General features: G+C 40.4%; 2 protein-coding genes across 2 annotated transcripts; both read right to left on the reverse strand.

The window, feature by feature from the left end:
• Positions 1–1416: 1416 nt before the first annotated feature.
• Positions 1417–9311, reverse strand: rdh5 (retinol dehydrogenase 5 (11-cis/9-cis)). Its single transcript, XM_079579331.1, has 5 exons — positions 9177–9311; positions 7266–7588; positions 4910–5168; positions 3075–3238; positions 1417–1706 (listed from the first exon to the last, which is right to left on the reverse strand). Exons 1-5 carry the CDS (start codon positions 9206–9208, stop codon positions 1486–1488), a joined length of 999 nt encoding a protein of 332 aa, XP_079435457.1. The 5' UTR covers positions 9209–9311; the 3' UTR covers positions 1417–1485.
• A 4444-nt stretch (positions 9312–13755) lies between these two features.
• bloc1s1 (biogenesis of lysosomal organelles complex-1, subunit 1) lies at positions 13756–18115 on the reverse strand. The gene is made up of 4 exons (XM_079579365.1): positions 17910–18115; positions 17338–17410; positions 16809–16941; positions 13756–14104 (listed from the first exon to the last, which is right to left on the reverse strand). Exons 1-4 carry the CDS (start codon positions 17974–17976, stop codon positions 13994–13996), a joined length of 384 nt encoding a protein of 127 aa, XP_079435491.1. The 5' UTR covers positions 17977–18115; the 3' UTR covers positions 13756–13993.
• Positions 18116–24236: the final 6121 nt, after the last annotated feature.

Genomic DNA, 24236 nt, shown 5'->3' on the forward strand with positions numbered 1-24236 from the left:
AATTTGCTTCCTTATCATTTTGTGTGGAGAAGTTAATCCCATTGTATACTACGGTTAAAGGTTGCTTTTGTTGTTACTAAATGTGATAAGTACAGTGATGTGTGGCTCCATCTAGTGGTAGCATTCTTGTGCAGCCTTTGCAAACAGGTTATCCACCAATCCAACACGTTTATATATACTCTTTTAATTGTGACACATACATATACAATACAATAATACAATTATTATTTTTTGCATAATAGTGTGGTCATTGCAGGCCTAACATGCTAATTAGAAAACAAACAGGTAGGCCAGGTCTGATCCCCATTAATAACAAACATAAGAAGGCACTGAATAGCTTTGAGAACATATTAGACATTGACACATCGATAAAAGGAAGGAAATATGAGCATTTTATGGCATTTAGGTATGGGGGTCTCCAACAAGTAGCTTTGGAGATTCCGATTGTGTCTTTCTACATATTCTTTTTGTTCTGCGACATTTAGGACAACTTGTTTTTTATGAGGGAACTACATACATTTTCTTTATTTTGTTAAAACACCATCTAAGCCAGTAGTTCTCAACCTGGGGGTCGGGACCCCCAAGGGGGTTGCGAGACAAATTTGGGGGTCACCAGATCATTTAGATAAAAAATACAAATATTTCCATTAGCATATAATCTAATGTTTTATTGTAGCATGTGTGTGCTATTTTACCAGAGTGCCATTATTTGTTCGTAGTTTGATGAATTTTTTTCCGCCATTAGTTTTTTTTCTTTGTTTTTTTAAGAATTATGTAGGCTAATGTTCCCATTTCTCACGGTGTGACCCGGGCGGGGGGTCACGAACCCCTTTACCTGTAATAATGGGGGTCGCGGCTCCAAAAGGTTGAGAACCACTGATCTAAGCAACAAACTGCCCAGACTTGTACTCTGTCAAAGTCAGATATTTACACAAGATAGTCAAAGCAAAAGTGTCTCTCTGCTGGTATAATTTAGAAAAAGTAGTTACACAAAAAAGAAGTTGGAGACCCCTGATTAGCCTTAAAGTGCATATGACAGGTTTTAGTGCTTTTGAAAATATGACGTATTTCGATGGCAAGTTCATCAGTTGCACAATTGTCATTTTATTTCAGTGAATCTGCAATATCAATGAAGAAATGTTGGGCAGAAAAGTTATCAGTTTCATTTGCTGACAGGAAGTGACATAGATAAAGGTAAAGTTCTACTGCAGTTTGACTAATAATTTCCCATTGACTTAACATGGTTGGCACGGCAACAGTTTAAAGTTGTTGTATGTACTTCTATGTCACTTCCTGTCGCTGTGTCCAATAAGGAAGTGAAACTGTAAACGTCACAAAAATGGTCAGGCTAAAGAAAGCTGGGGACAATCTTTAGCAAATTCTTAATCATGTTAACTATGATTTACCAAAGTGTCTAGTGTGTCATATGCACTTTAACCTCTGCTGCAATCAGAACAATATGAAACAGCAACTCAAAATCACGAGTTAAACACTCTTTGAAGGCCTCGGCAGCACCAGCTTGAGCCCCAGGTCCACGACGAAGGAGGGCATGTAAGACAGGGGGATCCACAGCAGCTTGGCGTCCCACCCGGCGCTGTACCTGGTCCTGGGGTAGGCCGCGGACACAGCGTGCTCCATACAGTTTGTGACTTTGCTCAGGTCAGAGTCGCACACCGCATTCATGATCAGCCGCTGGACCTTAATGTCTAGAAACAAATAAAGATTCTTAATTTGATGAAGGGCTTTGTTATTACAATTACTGAGAATTGACCACTTGAATTCCAGCTTTTTTATGCTTTTGCTTGCTTATTTTGTGCTATCTGACCATATTATTTGTATATTGATTATACAATTATAGGATATTTTATGAGTGATTGATTGATTGAAAATTTGAAAAAAAAAAACAGACGATGTATATAAAAACATCAACAATGGTTAGAATTACTTAAGTCAAAGTGTCAATATGAATTGGAAACATTATAGTGTTCTCCTATGATGCAGTACTAAGTAACTCGTACCCCTCGAGGCTATAGGTGCCACTGCAGGTGTCATAGCATATTACGTTTTTTACTCATTAATTGTCTGTGAGAGTAAATACTACGCTGACAGAAAAGACAAAGGGAAAGAGGGATATTGTCCATATTATCCAATTACACAATGGACATATTTTTTTCACTCAAACATGGCTGTATACTGTTTAAGTAAGTGCAGTTAGCTTTGCCCACTAGCCTGTTAGCTTCTTCTTCGTGATTCCATTAGTGTGTATTGGTGGCTCCGACCCGTAGGCAGGAAAGCTGCAATTGTGGTTTTCTGGCCAGAGACACCAGGGGGAGATGAAAGACCCCCCAATCATCCCATTAACACTTGTATTTCCCCCAGAGGGACTACGAAAAGGATTTATTAAGGTAAACAAGTTACTGGCACTCAGCACTGCTTTAAATGGCCTTTGTCACCAGAGAGAGGAAGACTGCTGTGACTGGCAGTTTCCGCAACTCGGACTGATTTCGCACATACAAGTCACAAAGATGTCTCCGTGACGTGCTGTGGCAATAAGGCGAGTCTCCATGTAGTCCCGGTGAAAACAAACAGGTTTGATTTCAGCAGAGTCTCCGCGTGGTCTCTAAGAGGTCTACGCTGTCTCAAGCAGCTGTGGCAATGTTACGAACAATACAGCTTTTGCTGTCCTCAACCTGTGAGACGTTTCTGTGATGTCCCCGCAATGGAGTCTCTTTGAGATCTCCTTAGTATCCGACAGGTCTCGGAGACATTGCAGGGACGTCACAAAAACATATCAGAGGTTGAGGACAACAAATAGTATTCACGACACGACTGCTTGAGCCCATGTACACATTCAGAGATCATGCAGAGACCACATGGAGACTTGAAAAGGTCTGAAATCTAATCTGTCCCGTTTTTATCGAGGCTACCTGGAGGCTCGCCTCATCTCCAGGGGACGTCTCTGAGAAATCTCCGTTACCAGCGGCAACTCGAGCCTCCCACTAGTCTCCAGGCCGGTGAAATAGGCCCTAAAGAATTTTTTTCATTTCCTCCATACTGGTTAAAAGTGTACTCACACTTGTCCAGATACTTGTCTCCGTAGCTGGCCTTCACTTCAGGACTGAGCTGGTCCCAGAGGCGGTGCAGCTCTCTCTCCAGAGGGTCCAGGCTGGTCACGGCCGTCTTGAAAAAGCCGGGTTCAATGATGCACACGTTCACTCCAAAGTAGTTTATATCCCTCCTGGAAACAACAAGAGGAAAAGGGGAAATTAAGTGGACAACAATGCCGTGCCAAGTTTAATAACGCGCAGAGCAAGACCATTCATGCGCTACAAAAGGATATTGAATTTCATTTTGAGATGCGAGATGGGCAGATAATCAGCTTGGTCAAGTTTCAACAAATAACTACAGTGGAGGCCGCACAAATTCAGTTTTCCAGAAGTTACAATCAGTTCAATCTTAAGATTCTAGGGGCGCTGGTACAACTTTTGTTTGATCATTTTAATCAAACTTGTTCAACTCATCCTTTGGATTTATGTAGGTAAATATTTCTTCTTCCATACAGGTTGTTAAGTCATTTTACTGAAGTGTCTTGTCAGAGCTTAGCTTGAACCAGAAATTTTCTAATAAAAAGGTAAAGTGGTTTATTTGTCATTATTCAGTCACTTCAAATAAAAATGCATAGATCAGATGGATGGCTACAGTCCTGAGCCACTTTGACTCTCCGTGCCCCCACTATGGGCCAGCCTGACCAGCATGTTTTTGGATGTAGGGGAACCTTGGGACACTTGGACAAAACTGGAGCAGACGAGGAGGCTGACCCTGTCCAGTTCAGGATTCAAACCCAGCCCTTCTTGTTAACAGTCAGCCACCAAAAAAAGACAAACACTTCATCCCTTTCCCAATGTGACTGATCAATAGAAATTGGGGATCATTAGACTAAAACTAAATTAAAAGTTGTTCATGAGACAAAAACTATGATTAAAACTGATAGTTTTGTCGACTATGCCGAGTGCCAGCAGCTCACTGCTCCTACAGGTCACCCAGCGACATTGAGGATGGGTCAAATGCAGAGAACTTATTTCTCTACAGAGATGAATAAAGTATAACTTAACTTACTAAATAAAAACGAAAAAAAAACAAAAAAAAGACTAAAATCATCAAAACATCCAATAACAGTTTGAAAGAGCCTCATATCATCTCAATCTTACAATTAGTCAACTAAAAGTAGACTCAAATTTAACGGAACTATTTGACTTAATCTTGACTAGGACTGGCAACCGTTAAATGATACCAGTATATTATCGGAAAAATTGTACTACTGGTATAGAAAACTAAAAGTGTAGAAAGCAGGTACTGAAAAAAAAGTTTTGATGTTGTTTGGTCCAGGAACAGGATTAAAGGAAGTGACTTGGTTGTTTCAGCTCAAATAAGCTATATATTTCCCCCATTTTTGCCCTTTCCCCGCCTACTTTTACCAACTTTTTTTGGGTGGTAAAAATAGGAATATTTGACCCATTTTCCATTTTTGCTCAAATGTTTCCCCTCTACTTTTTGCTCATTTTTAAAAAACTAATATTTTCCCTATTTCCCCTCATTTTCCCCGATTTATTCCCCTTTGAATTCCTATTTTTCCTAAATTATTCTAAATTGTTCACATTGACATTGGAGATGAGCCTAATATTGTAAATTTGCAGATCTTCCACACATTAATGTTCTTGTTCTTGTTGTTTTCTGGTTCTAGACGACAAATATTTCAGTATAGGTATCAGAAAAAGCATCGTTCAGGTATAAGCATCGAAAACCAAGTATTGTTAAAGGGCTGGTATTGGTAAAAAAAAAAAAACGGTACAAGCTCTAATCTTGAATAAAGCTAAATGACATTAACGCTGATACCGGTTTTGTACTGTACCTAAGGCAGTCAGAGAAAGACTCCACGGCGAACTTGGAGATGCAGTATCCTCCCCCGTTGGCTGCCACCCGCCCCAGCACCGACGCCACATTCACGATGCGACCCTGGGCCTTCTTGATCAGGGGCAGAAAAGTCATCGTCATGGCGATCACTCCTTCCATGTTGACTTTGAGCGTGCACTGGAAGTCCTCAATCCTCATCCACTCAGACGGGCCCATGGGCAGCGCCCGGCCCGCGTTGTTCACAATGCCCCAAAGTCCTGAACGGCAATTGGGAGATTAGTAAAACACTTCAACTTTGCAGCAGTTTTTGTTTTTTATGTCGATACAGTTGCAATAGATACAGACGGCATCGCGTCATAGAAGGGGGCGTGGCCTCGTGTTCTGGCTAAATATAAGCGTATTTATCACATACAAATAAAGTCAAGTCTAAACCGGGTCCATGTGGATCTTTATTGACAGCAGATTGTTCAATAGAAGTGAAAAAAGGGCAGTCGTGGCTAGTGCTAGCAAGCGTTAGAATTAGCACGATGCTAACATGAAGCACCATGTTAGCATTCTCCGTTATTTATGTATTTATGGGCTGTTGAACCACTTTTCTCCTCTCCATGTCTTTGTGTCTTTATTTAGAAAGAAAACTATGTTCATAATTCAGCATAATTTTGTAGTTTTTGAATAATTAGAGAAAGTTTACATTTTTCTCCAAATTGTTTTCCCCCTTAACTGTTTTCAAACATGACCATATATGGGCGACTACAGAGATGCCGTCTGTATCTATAAGAAAGCTAATAAAGTGTGATAATGGCATATTCTTCTTGATACTCTTAACAGCTTTTCAATCTTATATAAGAGCTTAAGATTCTTATGACATAATGTAAAAACAATCAGTTACATTAAAGCCGTAACATTCCATGTTGTCACAAGAGCAACGGCTGTAAAGCTTAAACAAATATGCCAACAATACCAGACATGCTTCTTATGATTAGTAAGGCATCACCAACAGGGCTTTTGCAGTGGGTTATCAAAATAAAACCTTTGGAAATGGATCTAATGTAGAGCAACATCTCCAAACAAAGTTATAAGTCAGGTCTGAGGAGAGACGAGCTTAGGCACAGTAAAGACAAATGTTTGAGGAGATTTTTTATCACCAGGAAAGCCTCCCGCCACTATGGAGTATGGAGAGAGAAGGAATAATGTCCTACTGGCGTAATGATACGAGGAGCACAACGTCCGCGCAGTATCTCCTAAAGACTTCCCCCCGCTCACTTCCGTCCTTTAGGAGTTACTGCGCGGACGTTGTGCTCCTCGTATCATTACGCCTCACAATATAGTACCCCTTTTTATCTGCTTATGAAATCGACATGTTACATTTCTGTGTAAATATACTTCGCATGAAAACACTTCACGTAACTTTATTTAAATAGGGAACACGTGGAAGAGCTTGGTAGCTTCTATCGTGAGCTTTTTGGGAGCTATATGACATGTGGGAGAGGCTGCGTATGTGCTCCGTTTGCGTGACAGAGCGCACGGACAAAGACCAGACGGGTATATATTAACTCCTCTAAGGTAAGGTAAGAACATATCTCAGTATGTAAAAACGGTGGCCTACACCTTTAAGTACGGTGAGAAACTGAGTAACCGTTTGAGCGTAAAAGTCGTGACACTTGATAAATAGAAGCTCTGCACACCTAAGAAGGCGACAAAGAAAATACCATAAAAATATATAAAAATAAATAATTATGAAAGAATTTAATAATTCCGAATGTAATAAAACACAAAATACATCTACAGTATATTATGTCAATTAAGGTTTGTCACTGAAAAATGTACTTACAGTGTCATGAGAAATTTTCATTTTCACTCAAGTAAGAAACAGATACTTAATTTTAATATTACTCGAGTAGAAAAAAACTAAAAACTACTGTATGAAAAGTTACTTAAGTTACTTAAGTTACTTAAGTACATATAGCGTATTATCTGGACTATAAGTCACACTTTTTTCATAGTTTGGCTGGGGGTGCGGCTTATACTCAGGTGCGACTTATCTATAAAATATATATATTTAACATTGATAGCCACTAGAGGGAACTCTAGGCTTGTGTACCAGTATCTGCTACTCCTGTACGGTTGTATAATGACAAATAAACTTCGTTTGTTCTAATCGAGGGCTGAAAGCTAGATGGGCACAGCTAGAGGAACGAGTTTCTTTTCTTGTTCATTCTGCATTTTCTGACTGGTGCGACTTATACTCCGGAGTGACTTATAGTCCGTAAAATACAGTACAGGACTTGTGTAAATGTAATTGAGTACTGGAAGGGTTTTCATTTGTGTTTTTATGTTGAAGTAACCTCTCTTACCCTTTTCTCCAACTTCCTTCTTGGTCCACTCCATTGCTTTCTGGATGCTGTCCAGACTGGTCACATCTAGCAGGACGGTCTTCAGTTTAGGACTGGCCGACCTCCTCAGATCATCTGCCCCCTTCTCCGTCAGACAGCCAGCCAGGACGCGGAAACCTTTACGATCCAACTTCTTACACAGGAGGTTCCCAAAGCCCGAGTCACAGCCAGTCACAAAAACATACTTTTCACCGAGGTTTTCGACCTCAAGGCTGTCTTTGTAGAGCCACACAAAAAACCATAGGACTGAGAAGGTGCCCAGGATGTAATACCACGCATTTTCCCTGTAGATAAAATGTACAATTAGTGCCGTAGACTAGTCAATAGAGTTGGGGAAAACTCACTGTTACCATGGAGATCTGCCATGTTTGCGATTGCTAGCATGCATTTCCCATAGACTAACATTAGCTAAAACAGTAGGAAAAGTGGTCCCAACTAGTCAAAACATCTATGGTGTCCAAGTGCTTTAATGAACAATAACAGTATTTTACGTTTTAAAATCTCCATTAGTTTATTATTGCTGCAAATCCCAGTGAAATTATAACCTGGCTAACGCCATGCTGCTGTGTGCACTCGAATCATTTCGAACTGCACAGCAGCCTGGGGACCATGGCCGAAATTTTCGCATGGATTTGGGAACCAATCACAGAGCGAGGAGGGACTGCAAGATGATGACGCGCTATTCGATATACGGAAGCTTGTAGTTTATTTACGGATTAAAAATTTTTTTTATTTGCGGATCAAACATGACAGCAGCAGACACGATGGTATTTTTTGATCAAGCTTTAGACCTTGTTCTAAATAGATTAGTTCAAAAGTTTACAGCAGGTAGGTCATACATCATCTGATACGATGATACGATACGCCATGGCTACGAGCAGACGCAAGATAGACTTTTTTTTTCTTTTTCGTATCGCCCAATAAACGACTATGGACGATCGTAAACCACACCTCTCCTACGAGAAAATGAATTGGTGGTCCCCAGACTAAATATCCCTATATATCACAACTCTATATCTGTTTTCTTACGTTGTAGTCTGTTATTTAAATTATTTGTCTTTTTTTATCAGTAAAAATGTACAATGACTGCAGAAAAACAATAACATAATAGCAGAAAATTTCAAAGTTCCATTAAAGGGGCTAGATGCAAGCTAGCCATTTTATACTCACTACTGCCATCTCAGGTCATACGTGTAACTGCACCTTCTATATTAAACTCGTGCATGACGGCACTTCGGACCCGAATTAACACCTTTTTGAGTGACAGTGCAGGATTTTAGAGGCAGTTGTGGTGAACAGGTCTGGGCTCATTCTACACATTAGGACATGGCTGGAACATGTAGGGGGAAAATACAGAATTTTAATCTTTTTAAACTCTGTAGAGTCCCTTTACGTATTAAGACCCCATAAATCAACTGTGCTGTTTTGGAGAATTCATGGACATTTAGGGCTGTGGTGCTGTGGTAAATTCAATTCATTGCCCATGATCAGAGGTGGTCAGTAACAAAGTACTTTTACTTCGCTGTACTTTAGGACAGTTTTGAAGTAATGTACTTTGCTATTTTTGTTGAGACCCTTTGCTCCTGCACGACTGAAAGATGAATATAATACTTTCTACTCCGCAACAGTTCATTAAAGGCTCTAAAGTTGTGTTGATTTTATTCTACTTCAAATACTTAGACATTTAGTCACCATTTGCTTGTCCTGAAGTAATATTTGACCGGTAGAATCTATTACTAAACTACTTTGACCACCTTGACACAGAAAGGTACAGCCTTTAAACATTTCTTGTATCAAACTTCAATAAAAGGAGATCACCGAGGAGAACAGGGGAAAATAGATTTTAAAAAATGAAGGTTTTGTTCAGCTTACCCGAGTAGCTCATAGACAATCTGTGCGTCCATGCTGCTCACTCAGTCCAACGTGGGTTTGGGGCAAAATTCAGGACCTGCTGCAAAAAAACATGTTGTGCAAGTGCAGTTTTGGTGATAAGGCAAGCTTCAAAAAATCCGATCGGCTGCACTGAAAAGTACAAAAAACACTCTTGATTTCCTAATGAAAATATTGAACGCAGCAGTTGTTACTCAATGAAAAATGTGGCCACAATATGTAACTGCATTTGGCACATGAGAGATCTTTGGGTAATGCTCTTACGGAGGGGGAGAGGTATTTGAGAAGGAGGGGGGGGGGGGAAGCCACAGGGAAAAGGCAGCTTTGTTTTGAAGCATAAATGTAAGGCCTGTGACAAAAGCAGCTTAAAGCGATCAAGGCAAAGACCAATTAGTCTGTTGGGCGTTTTCAAAAAGAGAAAATGCATCATTGAGAGAACTAAAGAAATAAACAATATGATCCAAATGTGATCCTAATAGACCTGTAGAGAGTCGGATCTACAGCGATTCAGAAAATGTTTTAATATAAGTAAGTAAGTAATCTTTATTTATATGTTGTTGCTGCAACCAGTTGTGTCATTGCCATCTCTACAAAACAAGACATAAGTAAACCAGGGAAGTTGAGACACTGAGCTGTTGGTCAGAGTCATAAAGCCTTGTCCTTCTAATGCATCCCACAGAACAGGATACAAAGATCAGCCATAAAGTTGTAAGATAGGGTCGCTGGGTGAGGGCTTGTTGAGTGGGGGCTATCGCCAACTTGCAACAGACCCATTATACACCCCAGCTTTTAACGCACTACACAATACAGGGAAAAAGGAAAAAAATGGGAATGAAAGATGGGAATGACAACAGGGAAACAGCAGGACCAAAAGAGAATTATAATAGACTAAAACAGGCCTGTTCCTACGCAAGTAATCTCGAATTAAGTAAGATTAATAGCAATTCATTTTAGACATACTTCGTCCTTCCAAGTGTTCTGTTTATTGTGGTTCATTCTACAAACATCTGTAACAAATGTACAAAGCTGCTGTGTTATGTATTTAAATGCTCTTCATGGCAAATTTTGTGTGAAGCTCAAAACGTATGATTGTATAGTTAAAAATCAGTATCTGCTTAGCTCAGGAAGGACTTGCATCAAAAGTCAATGTGATTTAGACCTAATAATTGATTATGTTGGGTAAATGTACATTGAATTGAACATGGGGTCGGCACTTATAAGCATATTGCTTCAGCCGACTCCATTTTGAGCATCCACACTGTATGAATTTTGGAAGATAAGATGAATGTAAAATTGCTCAAATAAACTTAAACTAAACTGTATATAGGTGTGATATAAATTCACGCCTTACCAGGGACCACAATAGCTTTAAACCGAAAACCGGTGCATTTACAGAAATTTCTGAAGTTGCATTGTCCTTGTTAAAATAAACTAAAAAAAAAACACATTTATATTGATATGTTCAAGCCCTATACAATTATAGCAAACCCCCCTGTCCTGTTCTGCAAGCCTGAATGCAGACATGTATATATTAAAATGGTTAGATCGGTCTTACCTTTTGATGCCTCCTGGTACCTCCACACCTTTCCCTTTCTGCGCCTCAGCTCCGTGAGGCTGGGTTCATGGAGCCTTTATCCCTTTGGTTGATCCCTTAAGACAAGTCCACGATCTGTAATCCACAATCCGAAACACCGGGTTTGTGAAAAAGGGGGACGATGCATTGGCCCCTGGATATGAAAGGGCTTTTGTATGGTCTTACTATATTACGCTGTGAGTTTTACGGTGGGTTCAGGACCGTGCTCAATATATTGTATCGGCAATACATTGTATCGATGCACCTGTATCGTGATACGCAAATATGTTTGTCTAACCATAGTCTTTATTCAGACTATATCACAACACACACTCAAACTACTCCAATAAAAGACTTAAAGACACAGGCCACCGTTTTTACATACTGAGATATGTTCTTGCCTGAGCTTAGACGAGTTGATACATACCTGTCTGATCTTTGTGCGTGCCCTCAGTCACGCAAAACAACCAAAGATGTTAGCATTGGACCTCTCCCAGTATATTCCTATAGGGGTGAGGTTAGAAGTGACTAAGCTCTTCCACAGGCCAAGACCAAACAGGTATGTATCAACTCGTCTAAGCTCAGGTAAGAACATATCTTAATATGGAATAAAATGGTGGCCTATTCCTTTAAATTGCACGCCCTTATACACCTTAATAAGAAACCTCCATTTTGTGCATATCCTTTTGTTATGGACACTATACACTTGAAGCTCGATAAATATCGTACTGTGATTTCTGTATCGTGAAGTTGTTGGCAATACCCAGCCCTAGTTTAGGGTATATTAATACAAGTTTAATTATTCCTGTCACAATGTTTATGTCAGATACGGACAGTGTTCACATTCTTGTATTCACATTGAATAGAATTTACCACAAACCTAAACTTTAATGAATGTTAAACATGACCGAGCAGTAGAATGGGTATGCACTTGGGTCTATTTGTAAATTAAAAAAAATAGTTTTTCCTTTTTCAGGTTTTATGCTTTATTTTCAATATTGCCATCTGGTAATCAGTGTGAAATTATTATCATTCAAAGGAAATATTTGAGAATTTTAGAATCTCTCTGTTACACAAGAGGTTCAAAGAGGTCTAAAAACTCTAAATCTTATCTTCTTGGCTGAGAAAGCTTTTACAAAGAATTATGCTACTATTATTGATGGCCAATGTAAATCTTCACTTCCCAGATGGCTGTAAAAATTGCACAAGAAATAAAGAAACACACATGGAATCTTGAAACTCATTATTTCTAATCCCCAGTTGAAATAAAATTCTTGTTTACTTGCCAGAATATGATTGAAACATGTGAGTTGAATTAGTGACATACAACTCACAAAAGGGACTATGTTCTGATAAACCGAACCTTCTCCCTCTCTCGCTATAAAGTTGTTCCTTCTTCAAAAACTCTTGGAATTAGGGGTTGGTAATGGTATCTATAATCTATAATAGAAAACGCTATCTCAATGGCCGCCGCCTGGGCGCCGCCATTTTTATTTCCCATACCGACTTTGAAGCTAAGCAGGGACGGGCCTGGTTAGGACTGGGATGGGAGACCGTTTGGGAACCTGGCGACAGTAGTGAGTGTGTGCGTGGTTGGTGGTGGGGGCTGATGTGCGCAGTGGACTGAATGAATACTGCAACAAATTGTACACCGACGAGCGTCTGGAAAAGCGCTATATAAGACTTGCCATGTTCATTTCCCAAAAATCCGCGGCCGGCCCCACGTCACCGTCCCACCGGCCGCGGGCATTGGTCACGGGTCCATATGGACCGCGGTGCTGCTGTCCGAGGACAACCCGCCGTCACAACAACGCGAGTGCACGAGATCTGACTGCCGTGCGTGTGTGTGTGTATGTGTGCGTGCGCGCATCCAAACAGCGCGATGTGTGTCATCGTCACTCACCCTAAACTGCAGCTGCAGACGCTCCGCAGGTACAGGTACATCCTCCAAAACACATCTACGCGTCTTTGTTTAAGTCTCTCCTGCAGTGACCGAGGCTGTGGTTCATTACAGATCCAGTGCTGTCATGTCAGAAGCTCAGACACATGCGTAAGATCCAATCCTGCTCATATTCCGTCTCCAAAGTTTTGTCTCCGAAAAAAAGTACACGCAGAAACACGAGCTTCAAATGAAACGCGCTGCTCCGAGAGCTTCAGCCTCCGTGTGCGGAAAGCGAAAGTGAAACCACTTAACGAGCGCATGGCCTGCACTGTTGCTTTTTTTTTTATTTATGTTTTTTTTTTTACTTTGCTGCTGTACCATTTCTTTTCTATTTCTTCTTTACATTCTATAAATCCGCTTTGAAAGCATTGCCAATTGTCTTATAAGGATATAAATACTGTCTAATAAAAAACAACTTCTTATTTTTTAGATTGCACCAAACCACGGGTCCTGCACCGTGAACCGAACCGTTAGAGCTGAACCGCTAATATTTCTCCATCAATATTCCACTGTTTCTTGAATTCTATTCCCTGAGTTTTGCAACATATTGTCGATGTAGTTTATAAGAAAGGAGTACGGGTGCAAACACTCCAATTGCAGTTTGTTTGAAATTATTTTTAGCATTCATTATTTTAAACATTTGGAGTGGCCATAGTTTTAGGAATGGGTTGGGAACCACTGGTCTGCTTACTGTGGGTCTACAGCTGTACTGAGTGACGGGTTATAGGGACTATACTGGACATTTCTTTGTAATAACTCATAATCTCTGAATATCAAATGTGGAGACTAGCGAGGCCCGGCCAAAGGCCGGGTCTCAGCTAGTAAACTATATAAAAATGACAATTACTTCACTGTGATTGGTTGAAGCCCCCGTCACTCACACTGATCATTCTAGGCTCACTCTGCCAAGGCCCGTTTTTCTAATAACTCTCTTTTTAATACTGCTTCACTTAAGCATAGAAAGAGTCTAGGTGTTCATCTTTATTGAATTCACACAAAGAACTGATATCATCTAAACATTTATTTAAAAAAAAGATTCAAGCATTATTCAAAACATGTTATGGTAACATTAGGCAAAGTGTTAAAATCACATCTAACTCATTGTTGGCTGAAGGTTAGTTAAACCTGATGGACACAATATAATAAGCAGTAGTCGGGTTCACATAATTGATCTGACGGCTTCCAAAACCTCAAAAAACAAGCAACAATGAAATTCTCCACAGTTAATGAAGCAACTGCATTCATTTGATGTGCATTTAAAAAAGATCTGTCTCCTTTGTGGCACTACGTGGACGCTGCTTGGAGCTGACCTTTGTGCACATACTCCAGAGCTGTTGCAATGGTTCTCATGTCCATCTCAATACTACGAGCCCAGTTCTCCACGTCGCCAATTTCCTGTAAAATAAAGTGACAACAACAGATCAAAGGCTTATCAATACTGACGGGAGAGAGTGGAATAAAATGGCAGCACACAATTAATGAAATGTTGGTTAGGTCTGATTATGAGACTCAACTACAGAGCTTTTTTTTTTTTAATTCTCACCAAACTTTTATAAAGACCTGCATAGTGTGAGAATAAAATGCGATATTCAAAAACTGTTGAGATAGAAATCCGGGATGATTTAACCCGGCCCCTGACTTCATTCATCTTTTGTATTTGAGCATCTGAGCTCCACAAAGTTATTCATAGGAACAGAGTTCAGCACAGTAATCAAGCAAAAGAAAGGTACATGCGTAGGTGAATAGCCAAATAGATAAATAAATAACGTGGATATGATGCTCAAAAGGAGTAGGCAGAAGCTTCAGCTTGTTAGCGCCTACTCCCTTTCGTACTTAAGAAATAGATACATTAATTTACTATGGATAAAGAAGATATGACATATAGTCATTTTGTCCTATTCCAGTGACTATACAATCATCAATATTTACGTTACAACATTCTGCTGGTTCCAAGACAGGGAAAGAAAACTCAATAATTAAATTAAATACCCATCACTGCCAATAACAACGAGTCACCAATCTTTTAAGTTGAACATTTGTTCCTTGTTGTTTTTTGTTTTTAGTTAAGTGCTTTTAATGGACACAATATTATTGATTGTGTTATTTACGACCACATTATATGATTTATTAATAAATGTAATTTATTTCATATTTTGTGCTATTATATCATTATTGATTAATTTATTATACTATTATTTTATTATTATTGTTGCTATTAATTCATAATCAGTCACTTCATTGTCACCATCTACAGCAGACTATGTGGCAGTGAGAACCCTATTCTGTGAGGTGCATTAAAAAGCAGAGTGTGGGTCAGTTGGGAGGGGGTAGTGACCCCCAATCAACCGGCCCAACCCTGCTGCCCTGAGTAGTTGACTTTACAAGTGAACGTTGGTAATCTGTGCTGGATGATGCTTCACATGATGAGTTTAATGAGCCCATTGGGAGGAGGGGGGTTGGCCCTTCTCTCCAACAGGTCCATGTCTCGCCTGCCCTGATCCTTTGTATAGTTGAGAAGCAGTGATGGTGACAACAAGCAGCCACAATATTGAGTTACTTGAGGTTTGTCTTTGTTACACTTTGTTTAGTTATGACACATCAGAAAAAGTATTGGTGATAAACGATCTAAGTAGATCTAACAGCGATCTGCATATGTACTTATAGCCAAATATAGCCATATATATAGTCCTATATAGCTTTGACTTCAAATTCACATAGCTAATACAAAACAGAGATATGTGAATAAGACAAAACAAACAGTTATATACACTATATATACATACATATACATAAGTGGATACAATCTTTTTTCTTTCTTTTTTTTAATTTATTTTTTTATTCCCCCTCCTCTGCAAAACTACAGAGCACAGTGTGATCAGATAAATAAACAGTGATGCTTCAATTTTTAGTTTGTCAGTTACAGTACTACAACATAGATAGTTTACTGCAGTTATTTCCATTTCCACACTCAAGGACATTCCTCCGTCCTGTACGCAGACAGTATGAGTTGTTTATACTTTGATTTGAATTGATAAACGGATGAGCATTGCTTGAGTTGGGCTCCCAGTTTATTCCAGAGCCGGACACCAGACACAGACACACACATTCGTTTCCTCGTGGAACTAATAGCTGGTAATTTAAGTTGACAACATCCCCTCAAATTGTAACAGTTATCTCTTTTTGTGAACAGTCACAACGACTTGAAGAGCACAAATCCCTGAGTATGTAAAAAAAAAGGTCTCTAGCCCATTCCTGTGCAGAGTTATGCTTTTTTTTTTTAAGAGATCAGGATAAAAACACCACATAATAGCCACGTGATAAATGAAGCTTAACCACCACAGAGTGTGGAGTGAATGAGTAATGACTACAGTGCACTTTGAGAAACTTGTGACACAGGCTTGTAAAGCACAATACAAGTGTAAGCAGTTATTACTTTGGTCACATTATGCAATTATTTTTTATTTGGAAATAAAAATAAATGGAATACCTGTGGTATTTCAAATTAAAACAAAGAGTGAAGACTTGATTACTATTTTTGCAAACCACTACAGCTAAACAAATATGTGCCTGGAATCAAGTGTTGATCTTGTGGATATATAGCAGTGGTGATGACTGTGCCAGGCGAGTAATCTCTACTTCACAATGAGGCCTGCATCATTTTGGTCTGGGTCATACAATTCTATGTTATAGCCGACCCGGCCCGGCCCCCCCATGACAGGAACGATAATGTGGCCCCCAAAGAAAAAAGTTTGAGGACCCCTGCTCTAAGCAGTCTACTTCACCAAACTTATATCAAGCATAAATAAAGGTCACAGAGACCAGGCTGAAAAGCCCTTGTCAGCCCAGAAAGGATTGTGTTGTGGTGTATATTAAATTACTGTTGCACCTGCCAAATCCTCTCAGACCTACAGGCTACAGGCTTCAATGACACTAATCTGATTTTCTTATCAAACAGCAGTCCCTTCTGACTTTAACTGAACACTCATCACTGATATTATTTTCCGATACAGTCTTAACTATTTCACAATTATAAGCTTTAAATATATGTCTCATTTATTCAAACATTAAATACAGTATGTATACATGTGTAACTCTTTACCTTTAGGGCCTGGTTAAAGCCTTCCACCATACTGATCCACTGGGCAGTCTGCTTTGAAAACTGGCTTGCTTGGACCTGTAGTGTCTTAACCTCATGATCCAGCTTACGTTGATTCACATACGCCTGGGCAACTCTGGTTTAAAAGAAAACAATAGAAAAAAAATCAATATTACACACTGATGCAAAGTGGATTAGGTATTAATACTGTATGTCAGTTGTATTACAAAACCAACTCTAGTCCTCCTCTCCAAACATGGGCACATTCTACACATAATCTTTGTTCCAGTGTTCATAAGCCGATTTTCAAACTTGCATCACAGATTTTTAAACCTCAATGAACTATTTTTAGTTTTTACACATGGCCACTCGCGTCACATTACGTGATGTAATCAATACACTCTGGGATTAGTACAAACAGGGTTGGCTTTATGAAGAAAATAACAGAAATGCTTAAGCCTTACTAACTGAAACAAACAGGATTGTTTCATGGATCAATAAAGTTGTAACTCAGAATGAATACTTTTAGTACCCGACATTGAGATGGTCAACCAGGGCTTCTGTCAGACATGTGGCTGCAGCTATAGCCTCACGCCTGCGTTTCTCTGCAAAAAAAGAGGAATAATACATTGATAAATAATAAAATTAGTAAATAAGATCAGATGAGAAAATGATTATTTGTCCCATAGTAGAAGATTATCCTTGATACAACAGCAACGCAAGAACAAGAGTAAACAGAGAGTAGTAAACAAGCAGCAATCTGTGAGATTAGTAAATTATGCAAATAGTTTTCATACCACATTAGCATATTTAGCTAAAATAAGGATATTGATATGACTTCAGAATAAATACAATAACACAGTATATTAATGTTAATAGCGAATCACAGTCTGGAACTATTATATGGATATACACAGCATATTATTATCATATTATTATTATTATTATATCAACATAAATATAATATAATAAGAAATAAAATCCAACACTTAAAAATGACTTTCATTCAAAATCAGCGAAAGTGTACTACAGCTGAGTATATATTTTGAGATGGCAACATTTGTTTTTAGCTTCCTGGGCTGTTAGCATTAGCCGCTATCTTACCTTGCAGCTCTTTCCGCTCGTTTTGCTTCGCCTGATGCTCCTTCAGTAAGCGGGACAACATCTTCATTGGATAAACAGTATGTGGCAAAGACCATCAAACTCGGATGATAATCATTTCCTTTAAATAATAGCGATCTTTCAGCAGCAGCAGCAGCACAGGACGCGCTACCAAGTCGGGACCATGGACAGAGTCACGGGACCGGGGAGAGGTGACGTCAGCTGTAGGTCTCGCGGGACATGAGCGCCATCTGCTGCTGGATTTTGTTTTGGCGTGCGCGGATATATTTTAACCCCTTTTTTTTTATTTTTTTATTTATTTATTTTTTATTATAAAACGTTTATTACAAAATCTCGTGAAGACAGCAAATAAAACAGGCAAGGCAAGTAAACTAAGTAAAATAAAATAAGGCATTGTTCTCAGATAAATGACAATGTGTTCAAAAACAATTCAGCAGCATTGCAAATTTCTTCAACAGTTTGGTTGGATCTTCTTACAAAATTTAAGCAGGATAACAACATACAAATTTCATTTTTAAAACAGGTAAAATTTGGCAGCTGCTTTTTCCATTTATTTTTGTGAATGTGGTATTTACCCATAATGATTATAAGGTTAATTAAAAGTGGAATGTCCCTTGTCAGTTTGGAGTTATAGATAAGAATATCTTCAATCGTAAATTGCTCAAGATCATTAATTTTAGTATTTAACCAGCCATGAACATCCTGCCAGAACTTTCCACTAACTGGGCAAGAGAAGAATAGATGTTCTGTTTGTTCTGGATTTTCATGACAAAAATCACAAGGGTCAACTTCAAAACCAAATCTACCCCTTAATGTCGCCGCAGATGGATAGTAATTATTAAGAATTTTAAATTGCATTTCTTTTACTTTGGGTGTGCTGAAATTGTTGGATTTTGTAATATTGTAAGTTTGATATTCCGACCTATCATAATCATGATAGATATGTTCTTTAAAAGCTTTAATTATATTTTAACCCCTTGTCCCCATGGATCTATTATGCTTGTCCCCCACCTGAACAGAGCACACTTTCTCCAGTTTGGCATTACCCAAATCTAAAAGCTTCTAGCGACAAAAACAAGGATGAAAGCGCGACAATACAAAAAGCTACCAAAAAAATACAAAGAAAAAAAATACTATAACAAAATACTAAAAGGCTACAGAAGAGCTACACAAAATTATAAAAAAAAAAAAACTCTTCCTCACCCTCCGCGGGCGGTCTCTCTTTTTCCTCCTGCTCGGGTCCTCTACCAGAGGCCTGGGAGCTTGAGGGTTCTGCGCAGTATCTTTGCTGTTCCTAGAACTGCACTTTTCTGGACCGAGATGTCTGATGTATTTCCTGGGATCTGCTGGAGCCACTCCTCCAGTTTGGGGGTCACTGCCCCGAGTGCCCCAACGACCACGGGCACCACAGATGCCTTCACCCTCCAGGTTTTCTCCAGCTCTTCTCTGAGCCCCTGGTATTTCTCTAGTTTCTCATGTTCCTTTTTCCTGATGTTGAAGTCGCTTGGTATTGCTATGTCGATCACAACGGCTTTCCTCTGCTCTTTGTCCACCACCACAATGTCCGGTTGGTTCGCCATTACCATTTTGTCCGTCTGTATCTGGAAGTCCCACAGGATCTTGGCTCGGTCATTCTCGACCACCTTTGGAGGTGTTTCCCACTTTGACCTTGGGGTTTCCAGCCCATACTCTGCACAGATGTTCCTGTACACTATTCCAGCCACTTGGTTATGGCGCTCCATGTAAGCTTTCCCTGCCAGCATCTTACACCCTGCAGTTATGTGCTGGATTGTCTCATTGGCCTCTTTGCACAGTCTACACCTGGGGTCTTGTCTGGTGTGGTAGATCTGGGCCTCTATTGCTCTGGTGCGCAAGGCCTGCTCCTGTGCAGCCATGATGAGTGCCTCTGTGCTGTCCTTTAGTCCGGCTCTGTCTAGCCATTGGTAGGATTTCTGTATATCCGCCACTTCAGTTATGTTTCGGTGGTACATGCCGTGTAGGGGCTTGTCCTCCCATGACGGGACCTCCAGCACCTCATCTTCTGTTCCCCATTGTCTGAGACATTCACTGAGCACGTCATCTGTCGGAGCCTTGTCCTTGATGTACTTATGGATCTTGGATGTTTCATCCTGGATAGTGGCTCTCACACTCACTAGTCCTCGGCCTCCTTCCTTACGGCTAGCGTACAGTCTCAGGGTGCTGGATTTGGGGTGGAACCCTCCGTGCATGGTTAGGAGCTTTCGCGTCTTAACATCTGTGGTCTGTATCTCATCCTTTGGCCAGCTTATTATTCCTGCAGGGTATCTGATTACTGGTAGGGCGTAGCTGTTTATTGCCCGGGACTTGTTCTTGCCATTGAGCTGGCTTCTTAGGACCTGCCTTACTCGTTGGAGGTATTTGGCCGTAGCCGCTTTCCTTGTCACCTCTTCGAGGTTGCCATTTGCTTGTGGGATTCCGAGGTACTTGTAACTGTCCTCAATGTCTGCTATTGTTCCTTCTGGGAGTGAGACCCCTTCTGTGTGGACTACCTTCCCTCTCTTAGTCACCATCCGACCACACTTCTCTAGTCCGAATGACATCCCAATGTCTGCACTGTATATCCGGGTGGTATGGATCAGTGAGTCGATGTCTCGCTCATTCTTAGCATACAGCTTGATGTCATCCATGTAGAGGAGGTGACTGATGGTGGCCCCGTTCCTGAGTCGGTATCCATAGCCAGTCTTGTTGATTATTTGGCTGAGGGGGTTCAGACCTATGCAGAACAGCAGTGGGGACAGGGCGTCTCCTTGGAATATGCCACATTTGATGGAGACTTGTGCAAGTGGCTTGCCATTGGCTTCAAGGGTGGTTTTCCACAACCTCATCGAGTTTGCAATGAAGGCTCTTAGAGTCCTGTTGATGTTGTATAGCTCCAGGCATTCAATGATCCAAGTATGTGGCATTGAGTCGTAGGCTTTCTTGTAATCAATCCAGGCAGTGCTCAGGTTAGTGTGTCGGGTTCTGCAGTCTCGAGCGACTGTTCTGTCTACCAGGAGCTGGTGTTTGGCACCTCTGGTATCTTTACCGATTCCCTTCTGAGCTGTGCTCATGTATTGATCCATGTGCTTACTTATCTTAGCCGCTATGGTGCCGGACATGAGCTTCCACGTTGTGGAGAGGCAGGTTATTGGCCGATAGTTGGATGGGACTGTACCCTTTGAGGGATCCTTCAGGATCAGGATTGTGCGCCCTTCGGTTAACCATTCAGGGTGATTCCCATCCCTCAGCAGCTGGTTCATTTGCGCTGCCAAGCGCTCATGGAGAGCCGTGAGTTTCTTAAGCCAGTAGGCGTGTATCATGTCAGGGCCTGGTGCTGTCCAATTTTTCATACCTGAGGCTCTTTCTTGGACGTCTGCCACTGTGATGGTAACTGGATTCTGTTCAGGGAGGTTGCTGTGGTCCTCTCTCAGAGCCACCAGCCACTGTGCATCACTGTTGTGTGCTGCCTCCTTCTCCCATATGCCTTTCCAGTACTGTTCAGTTTCCAGCCTTGGTGGGTCTGCTCTGTTATTGTTACCCTGCCACTGAGCGTACACTTTCGCAGGTTGAGTTGCGAACAGACGATTTACTCGTCTGGCTTCGTTGTCTCTCGTGTACCTCTTTAGGCGGCTGGCCAAGGCTTGGAGCCTTTGTTTGGCAGTTTCCAATGCTTCAGGTATGGGCATCTGGCTGTACCTTTTGGGTACTTGCTTTTTCATTGCACCTTTCAAGGCCTCTGTCAATTGACTCACTTCCCTCCGTGCTGCCTTGATGTTATCCTCCAGCCTTCTTTTCCATGGTGGGTATTTCATCTCATGGTTGCTCTTCCGATAGCCAAGTGTCTCTAGGATCACTGCTGCTGTGGAGTATATCAGCTCATTGGTTTCAGTGATGGTTGATGTAGGAATTGCTCTCAGAGCTGCATTCACATCTTCTAGGAGACTTTCTGACAGTACTTCTCTTAGCCTCTGTAATTGGCTTCGGGGTTGCCTGCTGGACATTTTTTCCATGATCTTATTTTTCAGGTCAGTCGCTGCCTCGTTCAGCGTGATTGCGCTTATTGGGGCTTCGTACCCAATCTCCATTGGGAGGGCTGGTGTTAACTCCCCTCTAACCTGGTGTCCTGGCTCCCCGTTGCCGGAGCATTGGTGTTGTACCTCGTCAATCTCAAGTTGTGATAGCAGTTGCCGTTTGTGGATGTTGGAACACTGAGCTACTAGTTGTTTCGCCGTGAGTTTGGACTGTGGGTTTCGAAGTAACCATTTCTCCCACATCCTCTGCATGTAGCCCCTCTGGCTAGGGTTACTGGAGTAGTAGCATTCCATCAGAGCCCTGTTCTCGCATCTCTCCCATTTCCGCCTTGTTCCAGTAGCCCATTTTACATCGAGGTGCTCTGGTTCCCCAGCACCTGACGCAGACCTTGTTTGGCCGGGCGACGTCTGAGCCGGCATGTCATTCATTTCATTGTCTCTCATCATTGTATGAGGTAGGCAGTAACGTGAAGGGTCTTGCCTAAGGACCCACACTTGCAGCCCATTTCCCCAACGGGGATTCGAACCGGGGTTTACTGTGTGCAAGTCGGGTGACTTACCACTTGAGCTAGCCAGCCGCTATATATATATATATATATATATATATATATATATATATATATATATATATATATATATATATATATATATATATATATATATATATATATATATATATATATATATATATATATATATATATATATATATATATATATATATATATATATATATATATATATATATAACAAAATACAAAAATAAAGCTACAGACAAAATACAATACAGATAAAACGGAGATGATTGTCTTTGGCCCACAAAAACACAGAGAGGTGTCATTGGTCATCTTCAAGCTCTTTCACTAGAACCTAAAAATCAAGTTAGAAATCTAGGGGTAATCATGGACTCAGACCTGAATTTTAACAGTTATATTAAGTGCATTACATCAGCACCCTATTACCAGCAAAAAACATTGCGAAAATAAAAAACGTAGTATCTAAACTGGACTTGGAGAGATTAGACTATTGCAACGGCCTGTTCACTGCCCTCTCTAAACGAGCTGCAGTATGTTCAAAATGCTGCTGCTCGACATGTTAGTCCAGTGCTCCGGTCTCTGCACTGGCTTCCTGTCGCTCTGAGAACAGATTTTAAAATAGCTCTACTAGTTTACAAGTCTCTTCATGGTCGGGCACCAAAGTATATAGCTGATGTGGTACAGCAGTATGAACCATCTCGGGCCTTGAGATCCTCAGGGAGGGGTCTCCTGGTGGTTCCTAGAGTCACCGCAACAGCCTCAGCGAGGACGTGTAACAGGCCTCAACCCTGACTGTGTTTAAGTCCAGGCTGAAAACATGCCTATTTACTGCTGCCTATGGCAATTGATGGTATTTTAACTACTTTTAATATATAGTTTTAATATACCCATATTTGTAATTTTGTATTTTTTTTCACGACTGTATTGATTGATTTGTTTTGTGTTTTGGGTGTTGCTGTCAGGCACATTGAGTTGCCTTGTGCAAAAAAAAGCAACGACAACACGGTCGAGGTGCGAGGAAAAATCAGTTTTGAATGTCTTAGCTTTCAAATGAGGCGTTACACAGGCATAGGAGGAGCTCAGGGCTGCAGAGAACGTTCATGTTTTTAAGAGCAGCTCAAGACCCACCTTTTTAGCTTAGCCTTTAACTGACTAATCTATTTATTTAATCCTAATATATAAAATGTATATATATGGGAGGTTGTCCCAGGCGCATTGTTTAAAATGTTGTAATCTGTAAAGCACTTTGTGATACCTTTCGGTATGAAAAGCGCTTTATAAATAAAGTTTGATTGATTGATTGATATTGGCACTATGATGTAAACCTGCACTGCTAACACTGACTTTAACATTTTTTGTTATAGTCTGTTTACATAGTTATGTACGGTTTATACTTTTGTCCCCACAAAGTCCTTGGTAGTCATTGTACATAAGATACCACTATTTTACTATTTATTTTTTCCCCCCCTCACATTTCCTGTGTATTTGCACACCCTAAGTGTTTCTAAGAGCTGAATGCAACAAGTAAATTCCTCCATTGTGAGCTCAATAAAGGCTCTCTTATCTTATCCATGTATCTTATCTTATCTTTTAGATTTGGGTAAAGCTGAACTGGAGAAATCACACCTCCTATCCAACAATTTCTCCATATCTTCAGTTTTGCCTCACTAATTTAACACATGTTCACAATCTATGGCGAGAAAAACACCAAAACCCCGATAAAAG

Source organism: Gobius niger (genome assembly GCF_951799975.1).
Source record: "Gobius niger genome assembly, chromosome: 20".
Lineage (NCBI taxonomy): Eukaryota > Metazoa > Chordata > Actinopteri > Gobiiformes > Gobiidae > Gobius > Gobius niger.

What these genes read in the sequence shown, in the direction of transcription:
- bloc1s1 (XM_079579365.1), bottom strand. Translation starts at nt 17,976, where the DNA reads ATGAAGATGTTGTCCCGCTTACTGAAGGAGCATCAGGCGAAGCAAAAC. An exon ending in CGAGCGGAAAGAGCTGCAAG is followed by an intron (nt 17,411 to 17,909) that starts GTAAGATAGCGG and finishes CTTTTTTTGCAG; the next exon opens with AGAAACGCAGGCGTGAGGCT. An exon ending in GCTTTAACCAGGCCCTAAAG is followed by an intron (nt 14,105 to 16,808) that starts GTAAAGAGTTAC and finishes TTTATTTTACAG; the next exon opens with GAAATTGGCGACGTGGAGAA.
- rdh5 (XM_079579331.1), bottom strand. Translation starts at nt 9,208, where the DNA reads ATGGACGCACAGATTGTCTATGAGCTACTCGG. An exon ending in GAAGGAAGTTGGAGAAAAGG is followed by an intron (nt 5,169 to 7,265) that starts GTAAGAGAGGTT and finishes ATTGCCGTTCAG; the next exon opens with GACTTTGGGGCATTGTGAAC. An exon ending in TCTTTCTCTGACTGCCTTAG is followed by an intron (nt 3,239 to 4,909) that starts GTACAGTACAAA and finishes TGTTGTTTCCAG; the next exon opens with GAGGGATATAAACTACTTTG.